The sequence below is a fragment of the Cavia porcellus genome, unplaced genomic scaffold (genome assembly GCF_034190915.1).
Source record: "Cavia porcellus strain 051 isolate PalLab524CR breed Dunkin Hartley unplaced genomic scaffold, mCavPor4.1 scaffold_9, whole genome shotgun sequence".
In the NCBI taxonomy this organism is placed as follows: domain Eukaryota; kingdom Metazoa; phylum Chordata; class Mammalia; order Rodentia; family Caviidae; genus Cavia; species Cavia porcellus.
This window is the reverse complement of record NW_026947492.1, coordinates 40,105,063-40,132,500: the sequence shown is the minus strand read 5'-3', so window position 1 is coordinate 40,132,500 and position 27,438 is coordinate 40,105,063. Positions and strand designations below refer to the sequence as shown.

General features: G+C 41.1%; 1 protein-coding gene and 1 pseudogene across 1 annotated transcript; both read right to left on the bottom strand.

The window, feature by feature from the left end:
* Positions 1–3,489: 3,489 nt before the first annotated feature.
* Positions 3,490–4,610, bottom strand: LOC100715328 (lysine-specific demethylase 4D-like; annotated as a pseudogene).
* A 20,522-nt stretch (positions 4,611–25,132) lies between these two features.
* LOC100715897 (probable lysine-specific demethylase 4F) lies at positions 25,133–26,959 on the bottom strand. Its single transcript, XM_063255605.1, has 2 exons — positions 25,921–26,959; positions 25,133–25,548 (listed from the first exon to the last, which is right to left on the bottom strand). Exons 1-2 carry the CDS (start codon positions 26,957–26,959, stop codon positions 25,133–25,135), a joined length of 1,455 nt encoding a protein of 484 aa, XP_063111675.1.
* Between the last annotated feature and the right edge of the window lie 479 nt (positions 26,960–27,438).

The window sequence follows — 27,438 nt, the reverse complement described above, 5'->3', positions numbered from 1 at the left end:
GAGACATGCATCCAAGCTCTACTGATGAGCGGAAAATAAAGATGCTGGTGCCCAGCCTGAGACACTCATGATCAAGGAACAGGGAAAGAAATTAGGATCCTACACACAGAAGAAGGCTATGACAGGAGGGATCTGTGAATTCCTAGGAATATATCTAGATTTCAATGTGTACAGAGCTGATAAAATGGCAAAGAACTATTGCTGTCATTAGTTTCTCCAGGCTCACATGGAATTCCACAGTCACTCTGCTCTTGTAACTTCTGTAATTTAGTTTTAATTTTATTATAATTTTCAAAATTGAGTAACAATTTAAATTAAAATTAATGTACTGCACTTTTAAATGGAAAATATGATTGTTGTAGTCAGAGGTTCTACACAGAGAACAATTAGGATTAAGACGTGGATTTTATAATATTTTTATAACGGCCACCGGAAGTTAACACAGGAAAATGCATGAAATCTATCTGCAACACCAAAGACATAGATTATTTAGTCAAGAGCCTAACCCCACAGCAATGTTCCACATGAGTCCAGATACAATCCGAGAGCTCAGGACAATGCCTCCCATGAGTCCAACTGGAGGTCCAGAGCCCACAAGGACTCACGCCAGTCTCTTTTACGGATCCCTGCTGGGAAGACCCAAAGGTCAGCAGTGGAAGCCAGAACATCTATGCCAGCAGGATGAAGGAGCTGTGCTAGTGGGATGAGGCTTCTATGCTGGAGCCATGAAGTCACACTCACAACAAAGACCAGAGCTATCCTGAAAAGCACCACAGCCATCCTCAGTGACACGGAGGCCCCAAGTTCCACCGACAATAAGCACTGTCGGGCATACCTCAGGAAGCCAGCATTACAAGTTGATCCTTGAGACCAAGAAGCATATGTCTTCCCCTCTGGAGCCAGGAAGCAATGCTCAATGTGAGGACCAAAGCTTCTCCAGAACCAACAGCTCAGACAGCAACTTGTAGGAAAACTCACAACGCCTTCTTAACACCTCAACCCTCAACACCTCCCTCTTCTCCACCTCTTTATCCTGTCAACCCTCCTCAGGTGGAGCATCTTAGCGCAATGCATGCTGATGTAATCCAGCTGGCATTAAGTTGACCACCAGTTCTCAATCCATAACAATGATCAAGGCAGATGCTAGGGGATACAGATGACTTTCAGAACATGAAACCTGATCTAAGAACTGATTTCAGAGGACCTAAGCCAAGACCTGCAAAGAGCTTTTTCAATCAGTTGGACCACAGCGCTGTGCACAGTGGCCACAGTGATTCACAGTAGCCAAAGAGGGGAAGAAGCCAGACTTCCACTAATGGATGAACAGAGAATGAAAATCTGGCATTGACATGGAATGCAGTATTAGGAGGCCTAAAAGTTAAGGAAATCCTGACACAGGGAGCCTTGGTTCATTATACTAAGTCAAAACAGCCAGAGGCAACAAAACACAACAAATCAAAAGCCCAAAAGTCTCAGTCCACTTGTGTGAGGTGCATAACAGTCAAATGAAAGAAAAACTTAAATAAATAATGGGCAACAGAAGTTGGGACAGAGACAAATTGGGAGTCATTGGTTAATGCACAGGATTCTATTTGGTCAGCATTAAAAACTTTTGAAGATGAATGCTGACAGTTATACAGTACAATATCATTAAGGCCACTAAAGTATACAGATAAACATTAAAGTTTATGTTCCATACACTTCATCCCATAGAAATTTTGAAAATCCAATATACATGGGTAGTATGTTTTACGATGGCTGTGCCTGCATTGTAAAAGTTTACATTTAGTGTTCAAAGTAACCCTACGTACATTTGGTCTCTAGTGCTTTGTCAGGTACTGAGACTCATCTTTCCTGTATCCCTTTTGAATGGTAAGATTTGATCCATTTTGTAATTTCTTAATCTTTCTGAAACACTGTGCTTCACATGTATCACTGTTTATACAAATCTGATTTTAAACATTTTTAAAGTATTATACTGCATTGCATTACAGATACACAGAGGAATAATATTTTGTTCATTTTTTGGTGGTGCTAGAAATCAAGACCTGGTTCTACTACTAGCTACATCCCCAGACAGCAATAACAAATTGATTAAGCATCAGCAAAGAGATAAAATGTCCCAAGGCCCAAAATGCCAACCAGATTCAGCTGATCAAACTCCAGCTCCTCCATGAGCACTGGCTCCTGGGCCTGAGAAGTCGCATGTGTAACCACTGCAGTACTGCAAAGCTCTACTGACCCTCATAGGGCAGTGAAGCATTGAGTGGAATCCAGGATCAGTGAGGTCAATGGTTTTCACAGATCCTCAGCATCCATCAGTGTGAGCCTGATTGACAGTGGGAGCTGAACCCACAGAACTGCAAGGGAAGTGTCCTGAGGGTGATAAGTAAAGAAGAGGTGTCCCTGGCATCTAGACTGCAGCCACATGCACACTAGCAATAGGCTGAGAGTTCCTGAATGGCCCTCCCTTCTCCTCTGGCAGCCTATGGGGGCAGGAAGTTACACTGCAAGGGTCACTGGAAGCCATCATTGTCTTCAAGAAGGAGCTTCACCTGTTCTGAGAAATGTGTCAGCCTTCACTGGGGGAACAAAATACACTGAAATGATGGCCCTGGTGTCAGAGACAGAACCACAGTGGGCAACCTGTTTCATAGCCACAGAAACAGAGGATTAGCAGCACCCTTCAGTGGTGAACATGCCACAAGACAGCAAGCTGTGGCTCTGCGTAGCGTTGGACCCAGAGAAACTGAGTCAGTGGCACAGGGTCTCTGGCCACATCTGCTTAACCCAGGGTCCTGGAGGCCTGAGAGTGGTGCATTCCTGAAACTTCATCCAGCTGCCCAGGGTGGATGCTTTTGCTTGTGGTTTTCCTAGAGAACATTCTCGAAGGCATATGGATGTTAGGAACAGAAAGTGGGAAAACTAAAGGATGATTCATCCTAATCTATCCAGGGTAGGCAAACTTGAAGCGGGGTGCACAGGGTTGTGGGGATCTAGTGGAGGCCACAAGAATTGCAGGTCAGAGGCAGGACAACAACCAGTAGCTGTTAAAGAAAACTAAGTCTCATAGTTGGCAGGCATGGGCTCCAGCAAGAAAGATTCATCCTCTGGCAGGGGCTGATCCTCTAAAGACAGAGGAGTATGCCCTGGGCACACTGCCTGGAGTCCTTTGTCTCATTCAGCCCTGTTGACCCATGAGCCATGAATTTCCTAGGAAAGTGAGTTCATGTCTCTGCATGTTGAGGAATGCAAATCAGAGAACAAACCAGGAATCAAGGACTGGATCTGGATGGGCTTCTGGTAGCTGTTGATAAAGATTCTCTGTTGGAGGAGGAGCACTGTCTCTTCACAGTAGGCAAGGGAGTGTGGGGCTGCTCCCAACAACTAGGTCCTCAGCATCACTGAGACTCAAGCCTGCCCCACTAGGCAGGAGCCTCTGCTGGGAGGGAGATCTCTTCTGGTGAAAGTGCACCTTCCTCTCTGAGATCAGCTCCTGCCTAACACGTACCCTGCATCCAGTGTGACCAGGTCTTGTCCAGGTTTCCATAAATCATAGTGCTCAGGTTGAAGCATGCTCACAAAAACATCCATGGAAAAGCTGACCCTCACCTCCCCACAGCTGCATGAAAAGCTACTTTACCATAATCGATCCACCAAAGTCTGGCAAAAATGATGGCCTCTGTGCAATTGAAGCCATGATTGAAGCCAGCATGGTAGCCATAGGGAAAGGTAGCCATGAATTCCCTGCCATCCTGAGTCATGCAGCTGAAGGGGATCCCATTGTTCCTGAGTACTCTGGATGAGATGAGAGCCTCCTTGTACCTCAGGAATGCTAGGTAGCTCTGAGAGCTGTCTGGGAAAAGCTCCTTGTCCAGCCTCTCCAGGAACTGGCCATGCTCTGGGGGCAATGCATACCAGGTTTCAGCCTCCCCAAAGTGCAGGTAATTGATGCATGTCCTCCATGTGCCATGCAAATGTGATCTTCCACATGCCAAAGTACAGGTAGTGTGTGTTGACACTCTGGAGGAGGACTCTACACTCCTGCTCCACCAGATCCAGAATGGTTCCCAGGTGCCCAAGGTTCCACTGCCTTGTGTTTTCATCAAACAAGTAGCCACTGATGTCAGCACCATAAATTGGGAAACCACAGAGCAATTCTTCCAGTATTTTCTCTTCATATCTTCAAAACTCTGGTGGGGAGGAGCCTGGTAGTTTGCACTGTTGGCCACATGCTGGTACTCCCCCACTGTCATGGCTTTCTTTTTTTTTTTTTTTTTTGTCTTCTTCCTTTTTTATTGGTACTGGGAATCTAACCAACAATTGCCTGCTTTCAAGGCTTTCTTGCTTCTATGGTATTGGGTGAACACACCTGCCTGCCCAGAGATCACCTGCAGAGGCTTGTCTACAAAGAAGTCACTGATATTGTCACAGGACTCTCTGGCTCTCCATTCCTTGGGAGGAATGACCTTGGCTGGGCTAGCTCTGTGAACACCCCAGGATTCCATGTAGGTATTGTATTTGCTGAAATCTGCACAATCTTCCATGGCTGCCTGGAAGGTCATGACTGTGGACATTGGTTTCTGGGTGCCAGACAGCTCAGGCTCCATCCCTGCAATGTTAGCAGCCCCACCAAGAACACTGCCCAAGTACCTAGGCGGGTGCAGACTCAAGTGATACTTGAGAGTAAATAATTTCCTCCCCCTTCTTCTTTTTTTTTTTTTTCCGCCTGCTCTTAGGTGCTTTGATTTATGTCGGATTCAGGAAGTCAGATATGCTCTCTTCATGGAAAGCAATTGTATTTTGCATGTAGTAATTCACCCACATTTCTTTCTGTTTAGAACGAAGTCTGAAAATAAATGAAAAAAGAAAGGAAAGGAAATGCATTGTTTAACTCAGAATCTGGAGAAATGGAACATCAGAAACAATTATGTTCCAAAATTAAACATATGCAGGAAAAATCGTAACACCTTACACCAAATGGGGTCATAGAAAAAATCCACAGCATTATAGCAATCAATTTGTCAGTCACTATATACATGCATACATATATACACATATATACACATACATGCAACATAACTAAGTTGATTATTTCTATTAGTTGATTGAAAAGAATGATTTGTGTTTATACTGTTCCATCAGTTTTTCTTGCGTATATCTTTTAATCCAAGCAACTAGTTCATTTTTTGTTTCTTTGTTTGTGTTTTAGTGCTACTAAGAATAAAACAAACTTGCACTTGTCAGGCAGTAACATATGCCACTGAACTAAGTCCTTGGCCCCCAATCAATAAAAAGCTAACACTATACAATATATTAACCATTGCTAATCCCCTATTATCTTGATTTGAAATTCTATATCATTGTATTTATTGTTTCTTCTCTTTAAAATAAAAAAAATCAAGGGCAACAGAAATGACAGTTACTGCGAGAAACCATGGAAACTACATAATGTATTCCTGGAGGATCAGTTGATCAAAAAACTTAGAGAACAAATTTTAAGTTCTTAGAATGAAAAGACAATGAGAGCACAGCATTCACAGACATATGGGAAACAATGAGAGCAGTAACCAGGTGCAAAGGTAGAGCTGTAAATGCACACTTTAAAAGCATGGAATGCTGCCAAATCATGTGATGATGCATGTCAAGGTTCTAGAAAAACAAGAACAATCCAAATTTGAAACTAGCACAAGCAAAGACATTGAAAGGTTGGAGTAGAAATTAATGAAATTGTTGGCATGGCATTGTGGCACACACCTATAATCCCAGCATTAGGGAGGCTGAAGCAGGAGAATTGTTTCCACTTGAGGCCAGCCTAGGCTATAAAGTAAGCTCAAGATTACTGTGTAAATACAAAACATCAATGCAACAAAGATTTATTTCTTCTGAAACATGAACAAAATTGATGAACATTTATGTAAATTTACTAAAACAAGCAAAGAATAACATAGCTATGAAATTAGAAAGCAAAAAGTCATTCACACACTCCTGTGATCACAGCAGACAGGAAGCTGAGGCAGAGGATTGTTGCGAATTCAAGACCAACCTGGACTATATTGTGACTTCAATACCAGGCTGAATCATATAGGAAGACCCTGCCCCATATCATCCACACCCATCCCTTCCAAACCCAAATCAATCAATACACTTCTAGTGTGCCAGCTATAAACTCACTGAGAAAGTCATCAGGGTAACCATGGTATTCACAGTACATTCAAAAAGTAAACAAATAGACAACAACAAAAGAGAGAGACAGAGAGCAAGACAGAGAGTGAGAGAGAGAGAGAGACAGAGAGTGAGAGAGAGAGAGGGAGGGAGGGAGAGAGATAAGATTAATAAAAAGCACCTGCCTAGGAATGAACATTCTCAAGGGAGGGAAGGACCACCATGTCTTAGTTGCATTTCTCCTTGCTGAGACCAAATACCTGACACCCAAAGTAAAGGAGGAATTGCTGTGGCTCCCATTTGGTAGTTTTCAGGCCATTGTCAGCTGACTCCAAGGGAGGCTGAGACTGCAGACGGGCATCAGAGAGGAGAACTAGACCATGGCAAAGTAGGGCAGGCAGAAGGCAGCGGGCAGGGAAGTAGCCAGCAGCAGGTGACCCTGCAGCCCTCTTGGATAGCACTCACGGGGGGAGGACGGGGCTGCCCACTGTGCACTCACAGACTTGTGCCAAAGCAGGCAGTGGACTGATTCAGTAAGCACACACCCTTAATCCCAGCATCACACCCTTGATCCCAGCATCTCCCCTGCAATGCCTGTCTGCACACCACCCTGCCTGGGAGCCAGCCAGTTACGGAAGGAAACCTCTCCAAAATGTGAGCTAAATAAACCTTTTCTTCATTAACTTTGGGTGTTTGATATTACATTTCAGGGATGAAAAAGCAACTAAAACTGAATTTGATACAAGAGCCAGGCCAATGACACACCCCTATAATCCCAGCACTCCAGAGACTGCATCAAGAAGATCAGCATGTGTTCAGATGAGCCTGGGCTAAATTGTGAGCTTCATTCCAGCCTGTACCATAAAGTGAGACCCTGTCTCTAAATAAATACATAAATAAAATAAAACACCCCTCAAAAAAGTGGTACCAGGGTAGAGGGGGCCTGCATATGACTTTTCCTGAGCATGTGACACAAGAGTCTTTGGAAAATATTATGTAAAGAATTTGGAAAGGACCAAAGATGCCAGCTGAAAACGCAACGCTGGAATTTGGTAGGTGGCATTTGATGGGGGATTCCTGTCAGTGCTCAGAAGACGAGGCAGACAATCAAGCCCAGGCTTGGGAGATTTCTGCTGGGAGAGAGGACTTCAATGGCTTTTGGACTCCAGACAATGAGTGTTCTTGACTTGGCAGAAAGTGTGTTTGCATTTTACTCATGTCCAGAGACTTTAACTGAGGCGGGATTAAGTGGGGGCAAACTAATTAATCTGGTAGAGGAAATTTCTCTCTGTCTCTATTTCTCTCTCTTTTTCTCTGTCCCCCCTCCCCATCTCTATCTTTTTGTTGTTATTTTGTTTCCTTTGTGAGATGAGATCCACCTCTGTAGCTCAAGCTGCACTGAATTTCACAGTGTGGCTCAGGTGGGCCTCAAACTTTCCTGCCTGAACCTCCAGAGTGCTGGGATTCCAGGATGCACCACCAGGCCAAGCTAAGAAATCTCAAGACAGTCTAAAATTGAGGTAGTGGCATGGCTGCTGTTGGGAGGTTGTAGCCATAGGAATTGACATGGAAAATCAAACAAGTAATAAAACAATTTTAATGGGGAAACTTAATTCATCATTGTCACAAAGAGATAGATGAACTGGGCCAAAACTCAGCAAAGAAATATCAGCACTGAGCCAAACCTGTGAACAAATGGACTGAGAAGATGTTTACAGAGTGTTTCCCTCAACAACATCAGAATGCACATTCTTCTCAGCAGCACTTAGATGTTTTATGAAATAGACTATATACTAGCACCCAGACCATTCTAAGTAAATGCAAAGGAAATGAAATAATCCCATGCATATTAACCTACCATACTGCATTGAAACTGGAAATTAATGCAAAAGAAACTGCAAAACATCCATAAACACATGGAAATTAATTAACACCCTACTGAACAGCCAATGGTCACAGAAGAAATTGAAGAAGAAATTATAAAATATTAAGAATCAAACAAAAATGCTGATTGCACATACTGGAACCTGTAAGATGCAGTTAAAGCAGTCCTCGGGTGGATATTTTAGTGGTGAAATGTCACATCATGAAAACAGAATGAACACAAATATACAAGCTAATGTTGTACCTTAAGCTTATAGAGAAAGAAGAGCAAATCAATCCCAAAGATCACAGAAAGGAGAAAAATACAAAGAACTGATCAGAAAACAAACGTAATTGAGACTACCAAAGCAATCAAAAGAATTAAGGAAGCAAAGAGTTCTTCTTTCAAAGAATATATCAAATTGATAAGCTGTTATCCAACCCTACCAAAAAAAGGAAAGAAAAGATGTGGGGAGCCATTGAAGCTGGAAACTGACCACACATGCAAAGCTGGAGCATGACCATTCCAAGAACAAAGAGCAACTGGGCGCCACCTGAAGAAGCTGATTCAGCCCATAAAATATCTAGCCCCAAGGCAACCTGAAGAGTGGGTTGCTAGGACAACAGGGATTCCTGTGACATTAAATTGTTAAAAGGTTTAAATAAAGGGTCCTGCAGTGAGGAACCAGCACCTTTCCTCCCATCAAGAGGCAAGGATTCCACCAGACCAAGCTTTGTTCTTTCTTATTTTTCTCATCCTGTCTTGGTCCTTACCCCAAGTACATCAGCAGTCGCTTGGGGCATGGCAAAAAGACTCCTATTCATGCCCGAACAATGAAGAGAATGAAATCACTACAGATCCTATAGAAATTCAGAAAATCATCAATACCTACTTCAAAAATCCTTCTTCACGTAGGAGGGAAAAGAGAAAAGAAATGGTGTGATTCCTAGGTACATCCATTTATCAAAGCTGAATCAAGAAGATAGGCAAATTCTGAAAACCCCAATATCAGTTAATGAGAATGAAAATGTCAATAAAATCCCATAGCAAAGCAAAGCACAGATCCTGATGGATTCACTGCAGAGTTCTATAAGAAAGTGAGAAACAACTTAACACCCATACTCCTTACACTATTTCATGACATTGAAAGGGAAGCAGTATTCCCAAATTCATTCCTGAAGGCAAGTCTCACCCTGACAGCAAAGTCAGAGAAATACCCAAAGAGACCTGTAAGCCAATCTCCCTAATAAACACAGTAGTAAAATTCCTCAATAGAGATACTAGCAAAGAGAATGCAGCAAATCATCAAGAAGATTATATACCACGATCAAGTGGCATTTATGACAAGTATGTAGGTTCAAAATATGGGAAGCAATCAATGTGATACACATACAACAGAGTCAAAGAAATATCACATGATTATATCAATAGGTGCAGAAAATCTTTTGACAAAATCTACATTCGCTGAGGACAAAAACAAAAATCTCTGAGGAAAATCAGAATAGATGGTCAGTTCTTCAATATGATAAAATCCATCAATGACAAACCAGCAGCCAACATCATGCTAAATGGCCAAATCAGTAAGCTTTCAACCTAAATTCAAGAACAAGACAAGGATGTCCTTTATCACCACTCCTACTCAGTACAGTGCTAGAAACACTAGCCAGATAAATTAGACAAGAAATAGAAATAAAAGACTAACAATAGGAAAGGTACACAAGAAAATATCATTTGCACATGACATGATGCTCTACATAGAGTATCTCTGAAAGTTTCACAGAAAGACTTCTAGGTTAAATAGCCAAATTCAGTAGCATAGCTGGATACAAAATCAACACTGATAAACCCATAGCATTCCTATATACAAACAAAAAACTCACCAAGGAAATTAGGTAAACCACCCAATCATCAAAGCATCTGTGTTGCTCTCATTGTTTTCTTTTGATTGGCTTTATTCTGTTTATTTTACTTGGTTATGTTCCCTTTGAAAAAAATATTTTAAAATACTGTAAAATAAAAATAAGTGCATCCAAAGCAGGACATAATTTGGAGCCATGAATGGGCCACTGCCAGAGTGGGGACAGCCAGAGCCAAGGCTCTCTCCATGACTCAGCGCCATTCAGGGACTGCAGAGGGAGAGAACCCCACCTCACCAAGGAAGCCATTCCCACCTGGGAACCATATCATTATTTTTTGTGGAGTTTGGTTTTATTCTCTTTTGTTTTGATTAATTATGCTAAATCTGATGGCATTAGCTGCCATTTAAAAGATAGCAAGACAGATTATGATAGTCATTTTGGGTATACTACTGGTTGTTTTAAAGTCCTCTATTGCTTTCATTGTTTTGTTTTTATTGTTTGTATTCTATTCTGCTCTGTTGGATTTTTCCTACGTCTGAAAATATCTGCAGCTATTTTGAACACAACAAAAGACATTATGGTAACTATTGCTGATTTTGTAAGGCTTTGAAATCCTGTAGCACTAATGCCAGTTCATTTTGATTGGTTTTATTCTGTTTTATTTTTCTTGCTTTTATCTTCTTTAAAATAAAAATGAAAAATGAAAAATGAGAGTCCAGTGTCCCTGCTTCAGCAGAACTTCTTTGCCCTTTTGTCCATGGCCAGTCAGTTGACATCGCTGCTCTGGTCAACAGCCTCCATAGTCAGCAGCATATGCAAAGGCTCCCATCTAACTTTTCTGTGGCTAACAAAGCAGACAAAAGGGCCATTCGGGTCTGGTGCTGACTGACCTTCATTCTTCCTGTCCTTGTGGCATGACTCCATGTGCCAGGACCCACCCTGTTTCCTTTTCCCTTTGCTGGTACAGGGTTTAGATATCTTGTCTTGCCAATAGCACTTCACTTTCATGTTTCCCAACCTGGCCTAGGCATCAGCAGCACCATGGGCTGGGTGATCTGTAAAAGCGGGCTGGAGAGGCTGCCACTTACTGATTGTGGCAGGCAGCTCAGGCCCCAGAAGCAAGTCCTTCATGCCTGCCATCGCAGTTCCGCATCTGGGCCATGGTACTGCACTGCGGACTTCACTGGCTGCACACACAATTCACAGAACACAGTATTAAGTCTTGATAGTGACTTGTTGTGGCAGGTCACCTGGATTCTCCCAAAGCAAGCAAACATCTGTCACCAACCAATTTACCAGCATCTGATTATCTGCTTCTAGGCAACTCTGAACATCCTGCAGAGCTCATCTCACAGAGGGACTGCTGGCTATGCTGGCTATTTGGGACATCTCCTGTGGGCTTACCTGCACATTATCAGCGCCACTGTCCCATAGCCATAGCAGTTACACAGGCACTGTTTCATACACTTTCTGTTGAATTGTTTGCAAAGCTTGCAAGACATACTCAGGCTCCAAGTACTTTGTTTGCCAACACTTCATGGCCTTCCAAGCTGCCAAGAAATTGGATATAGGTGGCCATGGTGAGGCCAGAATTTCCCCTTGCCTTTGGGTGCTGTTTTCACAGCCACCAAAAGACCGTTCATTATAATGTGACAAAGTGGATTTGTTTGCCTCCTTGATGAAGAAGTTTGTTGCAGCAAATGCCCACAAATTGGGAGGCTGTTTTCTTGACACTGAGTCTAATGTTTTAGACAGGTAAGCCACTGACTTCTCCCTGGAACTCAGAGTCTGAGTAAGCACATAGAAACCAGAACAGTCCAAGAGGGCAAGGGCAACCAAGGTGCTACTTGCAGCTCCAAGGTCTTGAGGTGGCTTTCCAGGCAGGAGAGGTGTATTTAACAGTTGATAGTCTAGTATCATAGTTACCAGTTATGTGTTCCGATAACCAGCTATTTTCTTTTTTTTTTTTATTTTTTTTATTTAAGAGGAAAAAGAGAAAAACACAAAACAAACCAAAGTGGTGTAAGGGTACACGTAATACAGAACTACAAAAACAAAACAAAACAAAACAAAAAAAACATAACAGTAAGAAATCACCTGTTAGTAGATTACATATTATCATCTTGAAAATAGTTCCTCAAATCACAGTATCAAAGAATACAAGGTGGACATTCAAACAGGGAGACTGCAAACAGCTGTGTTCAATGATCCAAAAACATTGATATAGTCAGCTATTTAACACCCCTAAACACACTTGCTGTTATATCCGTTAGAGCTCTTTTTCTTTTTTTTTTCCCTCTCTTTTTTACAACAAAATTAACACATTTTGGATTTTATTACTCCTTAGTGCTTATTACTTTTTTTTGGGGGGGGAAGAATACAGTCAAATATGGCAAAACAAAGCTGTCAGTCAATACCAAGGATAGACATAGCACATGGTGTAGAACAGAGTACAAGTTTATCAACAATGGTTATCAACGTTGTCCCTTGTTTCCTTAAAAAGAATTGTCTATCTCATTAGATATTATAAAGTTGGACAAAACAGTAGAGAACAAGACCAATAAAACTTAGGCATTGTAAACATTACAGGACTTCCAAAGAAGACAATAGTCAAACCAGAATGGGTATCTTAGTGAATCTTATTGTCTTCAAAGTAGTTGCCTATGTCTTCAAACTTGATACTATCATATAGAATGGAACAGAGTCTAATCAGTCAAAACAAGATCGTGGGAGTACTACAGGACTTCAAAACAAGTTAGTAGGAAATCAAAAAGAGTTACTATTTATATATCCTAATTTTTTGAATTTTTTCTTTAATTAAGACAAACATAAGAAATGACTAAATAATTTTTTTAAAACAATAAGGGGGAGATTGAGATAAAACAGGACATAACAATATAACAATAGAGGTCACAGCATGACTGTTTCAACAACCTAGTACTTCACCACCATATAACCCGACTTAATAGTAGTTACCATAGTGTCTTTTTCCTTGAAATATTTGGATAAAACTTCATATACTCTAGCTTCAAATATTTTCATATCAAGAAGCCCAGAATAAAGCCTTTCTAATTAATGAGTGAAAACTTTATAAGGCTTCAAGGCCACCTAATGGGGAGTCATGATTACCACATATTTTTATATATTTGAATCATTACTTACATTAGGGAAACTATTCGGTATTCACACATGCGAGATTGATTTATTTCACTTATGAGTATTAACCAGCTATTTTCAAGAGTCAGTAGCTGAGATTCTATACAAGTACCACCAGGTCAGTTTTTCATATCCTCGATTTTCTTTGATGTGAATTTATCCATTTTCAATATGAGAGTCGTTAAACACTTATTTTAAAACTTGATTGTTTCTACTATGTTTGTTTTTTTCTTTCAGACTGAATCACACTTTGCAGTTCAAGCAGGCCTTGACCTGACTTTGTGGCCCAGGCTGGCCTGGAACTCACAGTGATACTCCTGCCTCAGGCTCCCAAGTGCTGGGATTACAGGCATGTGGAGGATTTGAGAAGCAGATTTTGCATCTTATCTCAGAATTTTGAACAAAGGAGTTTGGGAGGTGAGACATTACAATGGCTTTTCTAATTAATTGCCATATGATACTGCATCCAGAGGAAGAAAACCATATTGTGAGCATGGATACCTTTCAGTTGTTTGTTTTCTAGCTGAGGGTCTCACTATGCGACCAAGGCTGGCCTCAAACTGGAAATTATCTCGCACAGCCTCTTAAGAGTCTGGAGCACAGACAGGGAGTCACACTTAGAAAACCATTGATGGGAACTAAGGAACACTCCAGGAAGTGGGTCACACTGGAGTCCATAAAAGGAGTGTTGGCAACATCTAGGTTTTCCTTAACATGCACATTCTCAGGCCAAGTCCAAAATTACTGAATTGACTTTGCATTGTCACATGATACCCACATGACTTCACTGTGTATTGAAGTTTGAGGATCACAGTTTGGGGGTCTGAAGTAATCTCTTCTGCATTCGATAAACAATAATTTTCTGTTAAAACAAATGACAATTCTCCATTAGAAGCTTTCAGCTTGCTTAATGGACACTTGCAGAAAGCAAAAAAAACATAACAGAAGCATGATAAGTAGTGTATAACCTGATGTTATCATGAACTAGGTGATAACTGGCTCGCAACACCACAAGGTCAGGCGCTCCTATCATTCTTCTACTGTCAAGCAAAAATGAGATGCAAATGACCAGAAACCTCAGTTGTGCGTCAATGGTGTTTTAAGGCACAAGTCAATCTCATGATCAAGTGAGTTGCACTCTCCAGTGCGCTTACTTCTGCCACAGTTCTGTCCTCCCTCTATCTTTACTTATTACTCCCTAGGAAAATTCTAGGGACAAAGTGAAAAAGGAAAATGTCAGGCTCAGGTACATGTGACTGAGATAAGTCATTAGAACCATTAGAAGTGGACCATGATGGCACTGTGTCCTACTCAGTATGTCTCTAAGCAAAGTCCTTCAGAGGACAGAACTTCCAGGGTCTCTTGTTACCACCTACCTCTCCTGGACAGTGAGATCCAAGGATACCTAGGGCAATCTTAATTGATAAAAGATGGAAGAAGCTAGGCAAAGTGACTTACATGTCTACAGTCCAGGTGCGTGGGAGGCTGAGACAAGATCACAAGTTAGAGCCCGGTTTGAATGACTTAGTGACTTAGCAAGACCCTGACTCAAAATAAAATATGGAAAGTGCTGGGTAATGCAGCTTCATGTGACAGGTTCAACTCCCAATACTGAACAGAGTAAGTAAATAAAGAAACAGACATCTTGCTGTACTACATACCAAGATTTCCTATAAACTAAAGTCACTAAAACAACATGGGTTAAGTGCAAGTACAGAAAAATATGCAAGTGGAAAAGAATAGTGAATCTAGAAGTAAACTAACTCCAGGGTAGAAATAAATATGTGGCAGATGTGCTGTGGATATAAAGGGAGTTTTCAGTGGATAGTGGGAAATATTTTAGATTCTGACCACACACACACACACACACACACACACACACACACAAATTAGCTCCAATTGTGTTCAAACCTAAATGGTGAAAAACAAACAAAAACAATGCAATAATGAGTATACAGTGCAACATATCTTTTTTACTTTACTCATAAAAACTACAAAAATATTTTGAAAACTTTAACTGCACTAAAAATCTCATTCGACTCATTAAGTAATTTATCAAAAGAAATCAGGAAGCAAATGAAAAGGAAAGTCAATTTGTAATCTATAAATGAAAATGAAAAGACTCAAATACGTGAAGAAGTACTATTAATAAGGTAGACAAAGTAATAGTAAGGTTCACAAATTCTTGAATAGACACTTCACAAGGGGGATATCCAAATGACTAAGAAACACAGAACTTCTACTTTCTAGGAAATAAGATTAAGGAATATTTGAGCCAAATAAAATGCTACCTACCCATTAACACTTTAATTTGCTAGCATTAAAAGATCTGACAATACTAAGTGTTGTTAAGGATGTAGGGAAATGGAAACTCTCATTGATCAATGAGAATGTATAGTATATAGCTACTTTGGAAAATATTTGGAAATTATTTAGTAGAATGGGATGTATCATCGATCTGCACAACCCAGAATCTGCTGTCCTACGATTGGTAACTGATGTATAAGTACCTGTACACTAAGGCATATGCACGAGTGTATTTTATTCTTACTCCCTTATTCATAGTAGTTTAAATGGAAACATCCAAGAAGTCCATCAATAGAACATATACAAATTGATAACATGATTCCATTCATAGGAGTCTCAAAAATGAGTAAAATTAAGCAGTGCTTCTAGAAATGCACATGGATATGATAAAAAAATGTATAGGAAAAACAATATAAGAAAGGGCCTGAAACTTACAAAGTCAGTTGTGTTTTACAATTAGGAATGGATGTATGGAGAGTGAGAAATCTGCTCAGTGTTTCTGCTCTTAAGTAGTGCACTGGTGGATACAAGAAGTTTAGTTAATTACACATTATATCACAGTTTTCTCTATTCTTTTCCTTTAAAAAATACATTTCAATAAAGGAACAATTCATTTGTTTCTGAAAAAAATCCAGGTAAATGTTCTTGACATCATCTGTTACTTGTATTTCATCACTTTCCAGTTTGATAATGAAATGTTTCTTGTGAATCAATTGTTTATTGGCTGCTCTGGGTCCTTTCACTGCTCAGAAAAGGCTCAGGAAGGTGAGCAGCCTGGTGCACAGTTCTACTGCAATATTGTGGGGACATGAACACAGGTTCACCTCATTCTCAAGCCCTTTCTTTTTATTTTCCTTTGGAAATATTGAAGATCAATCCACAGTGTAGGCGATCACTGAGCTTCATCTCCAGACCTTTTCATTAAGTTGCACACCTGGCCCTAAAATTCTCATGCTCCTGCCTGAACCTCCTGATTAGTTAGGATTACAGACAGGAATCCCTGCACTAAGGTACAAGCTCTCTCTCCTCTCTCTCTCTCTCTCTCTCTCTCTCTCTCTCTCTCTCTCTCTGTTTCTCTCTCTGTCTCGTACTGGACTTGAACTCAGGACCTTCCGCATGCTAGCTAAGCATTGTTCACTGAGCCACCTCTCAGTACTTCCAGCTGTTACTTTTAATGTGTTATTTGGTGCTGGGAATTAAACCTGGGCCTAAAGCATGCTAGGAAAGAATTCTACCTCCAAGCTACAACCCCAGGCCCAAGTATCTTTAATAAACAATGTTCAATTCTCAGATTTCAACCTGAACTTTGAAAGTCTTGGTTTCTAGGCTATCTCAAAGAGTTAGTCCCTATCTTGGTTACTTTTCTCTCCTCTTTGGGACAAAATCCCCAACCCCCAAGTGAAAAAGAAAAGGTTTATTTAGGTCACAGTTTGTGGATGTTTCAGGCTGTAGTCAGCTGGGTGGCATGGCACAGAGGAAACCATTCATGACAGCAGAAAACAGGAAAAGCATCAAGGGAAAAAAGAGAGAAGTACAGAGAGGATCTTCTTTCTGTAACTGGTATTGCACTTAGCCACACCCTCCCAAGTTTGGGAGGAGCATTCACACCCATGATGCCCTGGACCATGCATTAGTCTGAAATTCTAGCTACCTTCCCCCATGACTGCACGGGGCTTTGAGGCGACATCCAGACACAAACCTATCAGAACAAAATTTAAAGATAAATTTAAGAACAAACTTTAAAATTAAGTAAATAAGAAAATAATAAATAAATAAATGAAATAAGTACCATCACAGATATTCCCATGTATATGCTACATCAAGCTCCATCTATAATGCTCTTAAATGAATCATATAAACCCCAAACTCCTAGGCAATAAATATCTTACCTAAATATTTTCTAATGGTAAAAGTTATACTATCTAATACTGTCTAATAAATAATTCTATTAACCCCATGTAGTTGACATAGATGGGGCACAAAGAAGTTATATTTTAACACAGGTTCCACTTCCTAATGTCTGATGGTTTGGCAGCAAAAGTTCAAAGCAGTTGCCATGATAGACCAAGTTGTGGAGAAAGAATTCATTAAATTGAGCCACAATGCCGGCTAATAGATGACCAGGAGATTGTATTTAAAGTATCTCGCAGTTTAACACAGCCATGGTCATACGAGCTCACCTCTCTATCTGTTTCCATTTCTATTTTCCAGAAACTTGGTCGTGTATGGGGACAGTCATGAGACTCACTGCTAAATTGCAGCTACAGTGGCTGCCTTCACACTGTGCCTCCAGCTCTTCGAACTCCTGCTCAAAGGTGGAGACCTGGCTGCTGAGGGCACCACAGCCTGGCTTGTCTACAATCTAAGCCTTGGCTCTGCAGGGCATGCATGCTGTGCCCCCCACCCATGCTTCATAATTGTGCATTGTTTAAGCTCAGTACCTAATAAATTAGGATGTTATATCAAAAGGAAGATAGAACTTGTTCAGGAAGTTGTTAAAGTGAAAGTGGCTAAAATTCAGTAGATATTCAATTTGGAAAAGCAACATTAAAATGTGCACATAAGAGATTTTCTAAAATGATTGATTAAAAATATGCACATCAAGCTAACCGTCATTCTACGTGTCACAAGCAAACACTAAGCCCTTTTTGCCTTTAAGTTAGCAACAAATACACTTTTCTGCTATCCACAGAATTACTGTACATTGCTCTGAACGTTCTGGTAACTATTTTGCTTCCTCAATTTCTACCTCCCTCACGCTTCCTAATCTCACTAAATACCACGATCACCATCTGACCATCACAGACCAGTATCTACAGATTCATTCTAAATCCTGTCCTTGTTTGCTAACAAACTTCTGACCTATCCCAAGTCTTGCTGGATCCAACACCAGCACTTTCCCTGATCCATTTATGTCAGTCTGCAGTGCCCACCTGAGTGGGAGCAATGGGACAGTCCGTGTGTGGTTTCTCCTGGATCCCTGTGTCTCCATTTGTACTCTTAATCCCCTCCAATTCTTTCCTCTCTCAGAGCTCCTCGCGATCATTATAAAATGTGAAATAGCCCCTATGGCTGTTCTCCTTGAGTTGTTTTAGGTAGCTGATGCTGTGAGCCTCTGCCCTGCACCTAGGGAATGTGGTCTTCAGCATGTGGAAGCGCAGTAGCGCCCTCTCAGGAACAGTATTATATTCTGGCCCAACAGCTCCAGAAATGTGCCCAGGTTTCACAGCGTTCATTATATAGGGATTTGCAGACTTTAAGGTCACCTTGTGGTCACGTGTTAATAAGCTCTTCAAGTACATTTCCTCTAAATCTTCAGTGCAGCTAGGAGGTGTCTGACTGCTTCCTCTCTAACCTGCAGTTCTCCTCCTCCAACCCACCCCCAGCTGGTGGTTAGTGAGACACCTTGCCTGCTCTCGCCCCCTGCTGGTCACAGATGGACACTGTGAAGCTGCGGAGGAACTTAAAGATTTTTTGTTTTTGTTTTTGTGTTTTTCCTTTTTTGACAGAATCTCACTATGGAATTCAAGCTGATCTTGAGCTCACTGTGCAGCCCAGGCTGGTCTCGAACTTGCAATCATCCTCCTGCTTCATCCTCCCCAGTGCTGGGATTAAAGGCATATGCCACCTCATGCAGCTTGATTTTCCATCTGTTAGTTGAGTGTGCAAGGTGTATGTCTTTGGATCCTATGTACAGTTATGTTGGAAAATTTTCACTTAAATTAATGCTGTGTAGTATCATTATTGTAAACCTTAGACTCTAAGTACCACATTCCAGAGTGATACAGTTTTGAATTCATGAACACCACACACCTAATCCCAGGAACTCTTCTGCAACAGCTGAAGTTTCCAGAGATACGTACAGAAACACTAACCATACTAAACATGAGCAAGTATAACAATCAAACTTGGGCTATATGTCTATCACAGACCACCACCAACTCTATCTTTAACCATTTGAGCAAATAAAACTGTAAAGTAGCTCCATGCTTGCAAATCCACCAAGAAGAGAATCCAGAATTTGGAGTTTCTGCATGAAAAAATGGGATAGTTCTTTGTCGGGAATTCAGTCCAGAAGTATTAATGAGGGGGGAAAAGGCTGAAAGAATACTTTTACTCAGTCAGCTCCATACAATCCCACTGTCAGTAGATCACTCACGGAGTCCACAGTGTTATTTTCCTATTGCTGGTAAACTTTGCTGTGTTATTATCTCATTAACAGAAACTATTTGACATTAAAATATTGTTTGAAACCTGAACATAAAAATATAAGAATCACATATGCCGCCAATAGTTTGAGATGGTAACTACATCTTATGCCATATTGTAATAAAATAAAATAGAATTTTAGAAATGTGAAAATGACCAAAATAAAATGCAACCACCAAGGTTTAAACTCTGTTGCAAGTTGAAAAACATTTTGCTTTCCTCATAGATAGGTAGATAGATAGACAGATTGATAGATAAATGGTAAGTGGAAAGTTGTCCCTTAACAAGAAATCTTGATCTCACCAGGCCATGTTTCCCTTTGGCCTCAACCTCAAGATTTAGCGGCATGAATAGATGGTCTCATGATATGTATTCCATCAAAACCTGTAATAGCTAAATCTTGGAATCAGCCTGTGTCCATCATTAGATGAGTGGAGAAAGAAAACATGTTCTTTACAAACAAGTTTATCTGCCATAAAGAGCTCTAAAGTGGAGTCATTTATAGGAAAATGGATGCACCCAGAGCCCATGCTAAGTGCAGCAAATCAGACACACAAGCTTAAATATCGCATGGTTTTTCTTACATTACAAACCCAAACTATAAGTAAAGAGCAAAATCAGAGATCCTTAGTAGGCAGTAAGGAGATAGCTCTTTCTTGCAGGAGAAGGGATCAAAGAAATGGAGAGAAAGGGACAGGAGAGGAGGATAGAAAATAAAAGAAGAAATTGGGATGTATTTTGTATGTGTCTCCATGAGAAATGGAAGCATTTTGTACAGTCAATACACTCTAATAACAAACCAAGTTTAAAAAATTCAATTCAGTAACTACTGTCCCTTAACACTTTAGAAACCTTCACAGGACTGCCCAACCAACTCCTGGCGAAAGTCCTGTCCGGTTTTGAACTGTCATCATAAGGCAATATCTTAAGGTTATGCAACTTATTAAAGGGTGAAACTGGAATTAAAATCAGGCACTCTAGCTCCAGAGTTCCTCATTGTAATAAATATTGATTCTGTATTTTGAGAATTTGGTAAATTGTACGTCCCTCAAAAGTAAAAATTGTTCAACAGAGAATTTTTAAGTTTTTAGGAAAAAGATCCTCTACATTTCCTGACTTTAAATATTCAAATTTTATAGCATGATCATTAAGAACCTTAGATTTCTTTTCTTCCTTGTTTTATAATTTCATCAGACTTTTCATGCTGACTTTGCCAATTTTGTAGTTGCTCCACTGGCACGAGAGAAGGAGAGCATTCTCTCACCAGATACAGAGTTCGACTACTGTGAACAGTTTACATTTTTGATGTCATTTTGAACTACATACCTATTGTTTTCTTTCCTAGGTGATATGGATTCTTCTGCTGTAATACATTGCTTCCAACTTGTACTTAATCTATATAATTTATGCTTCACAAACTTTCAAAGATATTTATGACTATTACATTTTCATTGTAAAATTCAGTCCTTAGTTGAGAAATAGGTACTTTTGGTCTCAATTCTAATCTCTCTGATCAATTGGCTTCTGGTTCTTTTGTTTGTATTTTCCTGGTTGTGTTGCCAATTCTTTTTTCAATACTTTTTTTCTTTGAATATGAATATTCTAGTTTTTCTCATGTCCTTTTTTATCTTTTCTTGAGTATAATATGTAAGCTAAATCATGTATACTTAAGGCATACAGAGTATTTTGAGATACATATATGTTACCAAACAATCCCTACCATCAACCTAATTAACATATTCCTCACTTCACCACCTTATAGCAAGTCTTACTTTCCTCCACTTAGGAGAAAGCAGGAAACATTTCTTATTCACACGATGGAAAACATGTTCTCAGCTTCTCATTCTTGGAGACATTTAAATCAGGTAAACATCATTCTAGATGAGACCCTGATATCCTCACAGAGTAACACACTTTGAAGTTTAAACAAATTGGCAAAGCCACGTATACGGTTTGTCACCTGCAGTTTCACTGTATGAAGGGCTTTTCTCTCAAAAATTCATGTCAACATCATGGTCACTTAATCATATAATTAATTTTTTCTATCTCACTACTCTCACTCATCATGATTTCTCTCAGTCTTTTTAAATCAGTGTTTACTTCTATAGTTTTCATTTTAAAAACTGTATTTTAGAGATTTCTCTTTCTTTGTTTTGAAGATACGCAGTACAAATTAAGTATTTATTAAACCTCAATAAATTTACAAAACGCTCTGAACCAGAGCTGATGATCACACTTAACTGGCCAAATGGTGTAATTTCCACATGAGGAATGGGCGGTAGGGGGCTGGGAAGCAGGATGCATCACAGTGACAGGCTCTCAGGTACCCTGGGTCTCTTCAAGGCTGACCAGTGTAGCTCGGGTCAGTGACTCAGAGCTCACTACAGGTTTGAAAGGAAGGAAGAAATCTCAGTCAGATTCTCCATGTCAACCAATGTTGGTCCAAAAGACTGTGGGGACACAGCAGAGAAGGTGTTGTGACAGTGACAGATGCTTTAAGCTTGATTCCTGTACAGAGCCCAACCACAAAAAAGAAAGAGTCTAGAATAGTATTTCATCATTCATAAAAGAGATAACGAGTTTGTGTCAAAAAATATTTATGGATTAATTTTTAAAATTAGCAACCAAAACATTGGGGGAGACTTAGAAACATCAATTCACAGAAAGGGAAATCGGAAAAGCCACAGATTGGAAGAGATGTGCAGGATCACTAACATGGGAAAATACAGTGAGAGGCTACTTTCCAGGAGGTAAATTAGGAAGACTGAAGAACCCCAGCAAAATCTAAGGAGGAAAAGCAAAATTTTCCTGCAGCACTAATGGGACGAGAATAGAAACCCATCCTGCTGCCACTAGAAAAGTGAAGCATAACGGCAGCCCAACAATGTTATTTCTATGTGAAAAGATATTTGATGACATATTCTGTGAGGGAAAAGGAGGACCAGGAATCACATCTACGCAGAGGGGAAAGCTGAACTGGGTTCAGCCTCCAAGACAGTCTCTGGCAGTGCTGCAGGGAGCTGTGGATGGGAAATGACCATTCAGAGTTTTCCCTAGGTGAGCAGACATAGCCCAGCTTTGGTGTCCCAGCACTGAGCAGTCACTTGGTGTGGGCCAAATGGGAAGAGTCTTGGTGGAGGCGGCTCTCTGCATCTGAGAGTGCTGACAGGGGAAGGCTGTGCTCCTATTGCCTGGCAGCAGCAGTAAGGTTTGCACTAAAGCAGGAAAAGACTCAAGGTCGCAGTAACTTAGGACACCAATTTATTCCTTGTTCCTGCAAGGCTACCATGGCTTAGCAGCTCCCAAAGTTCAAATAGAATTGCAAGGTCACTCTTCTTTGAATTTTAATTTAATTTAATAGAATTATAATTTTTATTGAAGACAATATGCATTAAAATCAGCATAAGACATTTATAACTGTTCTTAAGGTACATGAAAAGAAATTCAAATGATGTCCAATGAAGACTATGAAATCTAAAGTGAAAACTGACTTAAAAGACTTTAAACATAGAATTACAAAAGTTTTCGTACATTGGCTGTTTAAGCATTGTGCACCATAGCTACAGTCATGCACAATACCCAAAGGTGGGGAGAAAGCAAAGGTCCACCAAAGGATGAATGGATACAGAAAATGTAGCCTTTCCCTAGCATGCAGTATTCTTTAGCCCTGAAAGGTAAAGAAATCCTAAAACAAAGAACCTCAGCACATTGTACTAACTGAAAGAAACCACAGACAAAGAGCTAAATGTATTATGCCACGTGTGTGAGGTGCACAACAGTGAAATTAATCAGTCACTCAAAGAAAATGATGGACACCAGTAAATGAGACACAGCAAAATTGGGAGTCAGTGTTTATTGCACAGAGTTCCATTCTGTCAAATTTCAAACCTGTGCAGAATCACTAAGTCATTAAATTATACCAATACAAAACAATAAATGTTATGTTACATATGCTTTACCCCCATAAAAATATTTAAAGCTAAATGTAGATATTTTGCAGGTTTCCTGATAGGTATAGTCCCACTGCAAAATTTCCCATTCAGCTGACCTTACACTAAGACTCATGATTCCTGGTTGCCTCTTCTAAGGTAAGGTTTAGTTCATTTTGCAACTTTGCGATCTTTTAGACACACTTTGGTTTTTTGTTGGTTTGTTTTATTGGTACCAGGGATCCAACTCATGACTGCCTGCTTGCAAGGCAGGTGCTTATGTCGCTGAGCTAAGTCCTCAGCCCCTTAGACTCACTTTGTTTTACATGTATCATTTTTTAACACAAATTTGCTTTTACATATGTTTAAGTATTACTTCATTTTACATTTCAGATACAGACGGGAGTCCTATTTTGATTATTTATTCTTGGTGATGCTAGGGATAGAGCCTAGGTTCTAACCCTAAGCAGCATACACATCCACAATAACCAACTTACTAAAATAACTAAGGAGATAAAATGTCTCTAAAGTCAGAACTTCCAGCCAGATTCGACTGATCAAACCTCTAGCTCCCCCATGAGCACTGGCTCCTGGGGTCTGAGAGTTCGCATGTGTAAACACTGCAGGACTGGGAAGCTGTGTTGAGCCTCACAGAGCGTGGAAAGGCTGAGTGGAAGCCAGAATGAGTGAGGTCAGAGGTTTTCCCAGATCCTCAGCATCCATCAGTGTGAACCCGATTGATAGTGTGAGCTGAACTCACAGCACGGCAGGGAAAGTGTCCTGAGGGTGACAAAGTAAAGAAGAGGTGTCCCTGGCATCTAGTCCACAGCCACAGGCACACTCAGCAATATGCGGAGTTGCAGGATGGCCCTCCCTCATCCCCTGTCATCCTATGAGGAGGGGCTTCCACTAGGAGCCTCAGCTATCATAAAATGAAAAAGCCTCATACATCCTGAAAAACACGTCAACATTCACTGAGGACCGGCTCAGGCCACATCTGTGATATGACTGATACCTTCCAAGTACCCTGAGTTTATTAGATTTGTGACTACAAAAACACCTGAGTCGGGCTATTTTATATGCAAAAAAGCTGTTTCTTTTGGATAGCAGTTTTGGAGACTGGAAGTCTAAATTGCAAGAAGCAGTCTTCTGTAAGGTCACTGATTTCTCTAACACATCACAGCAAGTGTGTGTATGTTCGTGTGTCTGTATGACTGTGCGTGCATGCACACGATGTGCATGTGTATCTCTGTATGCTGTGTTTTCGTCTATAGCACAAGGACGCAATCAAGGGGGCTCATGGCATAGTGGCTTATTCTAACTGGTAACCTCTCAAAGAGCCCACATCTAAATAAAATACATTCATTATCTACCATTTAAATAGCATTATCTTACTTTTTTGGGGCGGGCAGGGATCTAACTCATGACACTGCGCTTGTGAGGCAAGCACTTGTGCCACTGAGCTAAACCCCTGGCTATCATACACTTTTAAAGAGAAAATTTCTGCATTAGTTCATGGGAACAAACTACACTGAAAGAGACAGTGCCACACTGGCAACCTGTTTCAAAGTCATACAAAGAGAGAAGTGTGTGTGTTCTTTATTAGTCAACATAGGCAGTTCCTGGGTTGGCTTTGTGTAGCATTAGGTCCAGTGGAAGTGAGTCAGTTGCAAAAGGTATCTGGCAACATCTGGTGAATCCAGGATTGGAGACGAATAAGAGTGCTCCATCCTTTCCACTTCACCCAGGTTTCCAGGGTTGATGCTGTTGCCAGCAGTTTTCCTGGAGAACTTTCCCAAAGGCACATCTATGTTAGGAGCAGTCAGTAAGGAAACTTCAGGAAGATCAGTTGGAAGGCTGTCCAGGGACTGCAAGCAGGAACCAGGGTGCATAGGATTCTGAGGGTCTAGTGGGGAACCCAGGAATTGCAGATCAGGGGCACAACAACAGCCAGAAGGCTGCCCTGGAACCTGCAACCCAGTGCTCACAGACATGGGCTCCTCCACTGAAGCTTCCTCTTCAAGCAAGGGCTGATCCTGTGAACTAAGAACTGCATGCCCTGTGCCCACCATAGGGAGTCCTTGAGTCTCAGGCAGCATTGTGGAGCCCTGAGCCTTCAATCTGTGAGGAGGACGACCTCTGCGCCTTCTGCCTGTTGAGGGAAGGAAATCTGAGGAGAGCAGATCAGAAGAAGTCAAGGATGGGATCTGGGTGGGCCTCTGGTAGCTGTTGATAAGCAATTCCCTTTTGGAGGAGGAACAGTGTCTCTTCACAGGAGGCAAAACAGTGCTGTGACTGTGCCCTGGGTCCTCTGCTTCACTGAGACTCAAAGCTTCCCCACTAGGCAGGTGCATCTGTTGGGAGTTAGATCTCTTCCCATGAAAGCGCACTTTCCTCCCTGAGATCAGCTCCTGCCTAACATGCAACCTGCATCCAGTGTGTTCCACAGTGACCACATCCTGTCCACATTTCCACAACTCATAGCGCTCAGGTTGCAGGATGCGCACAAATGCATCCATGGAAAAGCTGACCCTCACCTCCCCACAGCTGCACTGAGAAGCCACTTTACCATAATCAATCCACCGAGGGGTGGCAAAATTGATGGCCTCTGCACAGTTGAAGCCGTGGTTGAAGCCAGCATGATAGCTATAGGGAAATGTCACCATGAACTCCCCAGCCTCCTGAGTCATGCAGTTAAAGGGGATCCCATTGTTCCTGAGCACTGTGGGTGAGATGAGAGCCACCTTGTGCCTCAGGAATGCTCTGCAGACTCGGGAACTGCCTGGGAAAAGCTCCCTGGCCAGCCTCTCCAGGCGTTTGCCATGCTCTGGAGGCACTGCATACCATGTTTTGGGCTCCCCAAAGTGCAGGTAGTTGATGCTGTAGAGGTCCATGTCCTCCGTGTGCCACGCAAATGTGGTCTTCCACATGCCAAAGTAGAGGTAGGGTGTGTTGACACCCTGGATGACAACTCCACACTCCTCCTCCAACAGATCCAGAATGGTTCCCAGGTGCCCAAGGTTCCACTGCTTTGTGTTTTCATCAAACAAAGAGCCACTGATGTCAGCACCATAAATTGGGGAACCACAGAGGTGATTCTTCCAGTACTTTCTCTCCAAATCTTCAAAACTCTGGTGCGGAGGAGCCTGGTACTTTGCACTGTTGGCCAGGTGCTGGTACTTCCGCACTGTCATGGATTTCTTCCTTTTATGGAATTGAGTGAACACACCTGCCTGTCCAGAGACCACCTGCTGCAGAGGAGTGGCTATTAAGAGGTCACTGATATTATCATAAGACTCTCTGGCTCTCCATTCCTTGGGAGGAATGACCTTTGCTAGGCCAGCTTTATGAGCACCCTGGGATTCCATGTAGGCAATGTATTTGCTGAAATTTGCAAACTCCTCCATGGTTGGCCGGAAGGTCATGACTGTGGATCTTGGCTTCTGGGTGCCAAACTGCTCAGGTTCCATCTCTCTACTGTAAGCAGCACTACCAGGCACAGTCCCCAAGTTCATAGGTGGGTGGAGACTTCCAGTGACAATGGAAAGTGCTTGCCTCTTTTCCTTGCTTCTTTTTATCTTGTGCTTCTAAATGTTTTCTTATATCTGGTTTTCAGGAATTCAATTTGACCTTTTGATTGAAAGAAATTGTATTTTACATGTAGGTAATTCACCCACAGTACTCTATTGTCTATAAGTCTGAAAAAAATTGATTGCATCAGAAACTGCAGATATTAACAACAGAGAGAAACTAAGTTCTAAAATCTAACCTGTGAAACAAAAACCATAACAGTTTATTCCAATTTGAATAGGAAAAAATCAACTTTTGCAAACCTCAGAGTATTTCTCATATGGGACTTATTGGCCATCAGATCAAATTGGTTTTCAGTGTCAGTCTGTTGGTGTCTGTCATTGTTTTGTTAATCTTGTTTGTCACTGGCTTAGTGTTT

Excerpts from the sequence above, each read along its gene's own strand:
- LOC100715897 (XM_063255605.1), bottom strand. The coding sequence starts at position 26,959 with ATGGAACCTGAGCAGTTTGGCACCCAGAAGCCAAGATCCACAGTCATG. Across the intron at positions 25,549-25,920 it reads CACTGTGGAACACACTGGAT|GGCATGCAGTTCTTAGTTCA; the intron begins GCAGGTTGCATG and ends TGGTGGGCACAG.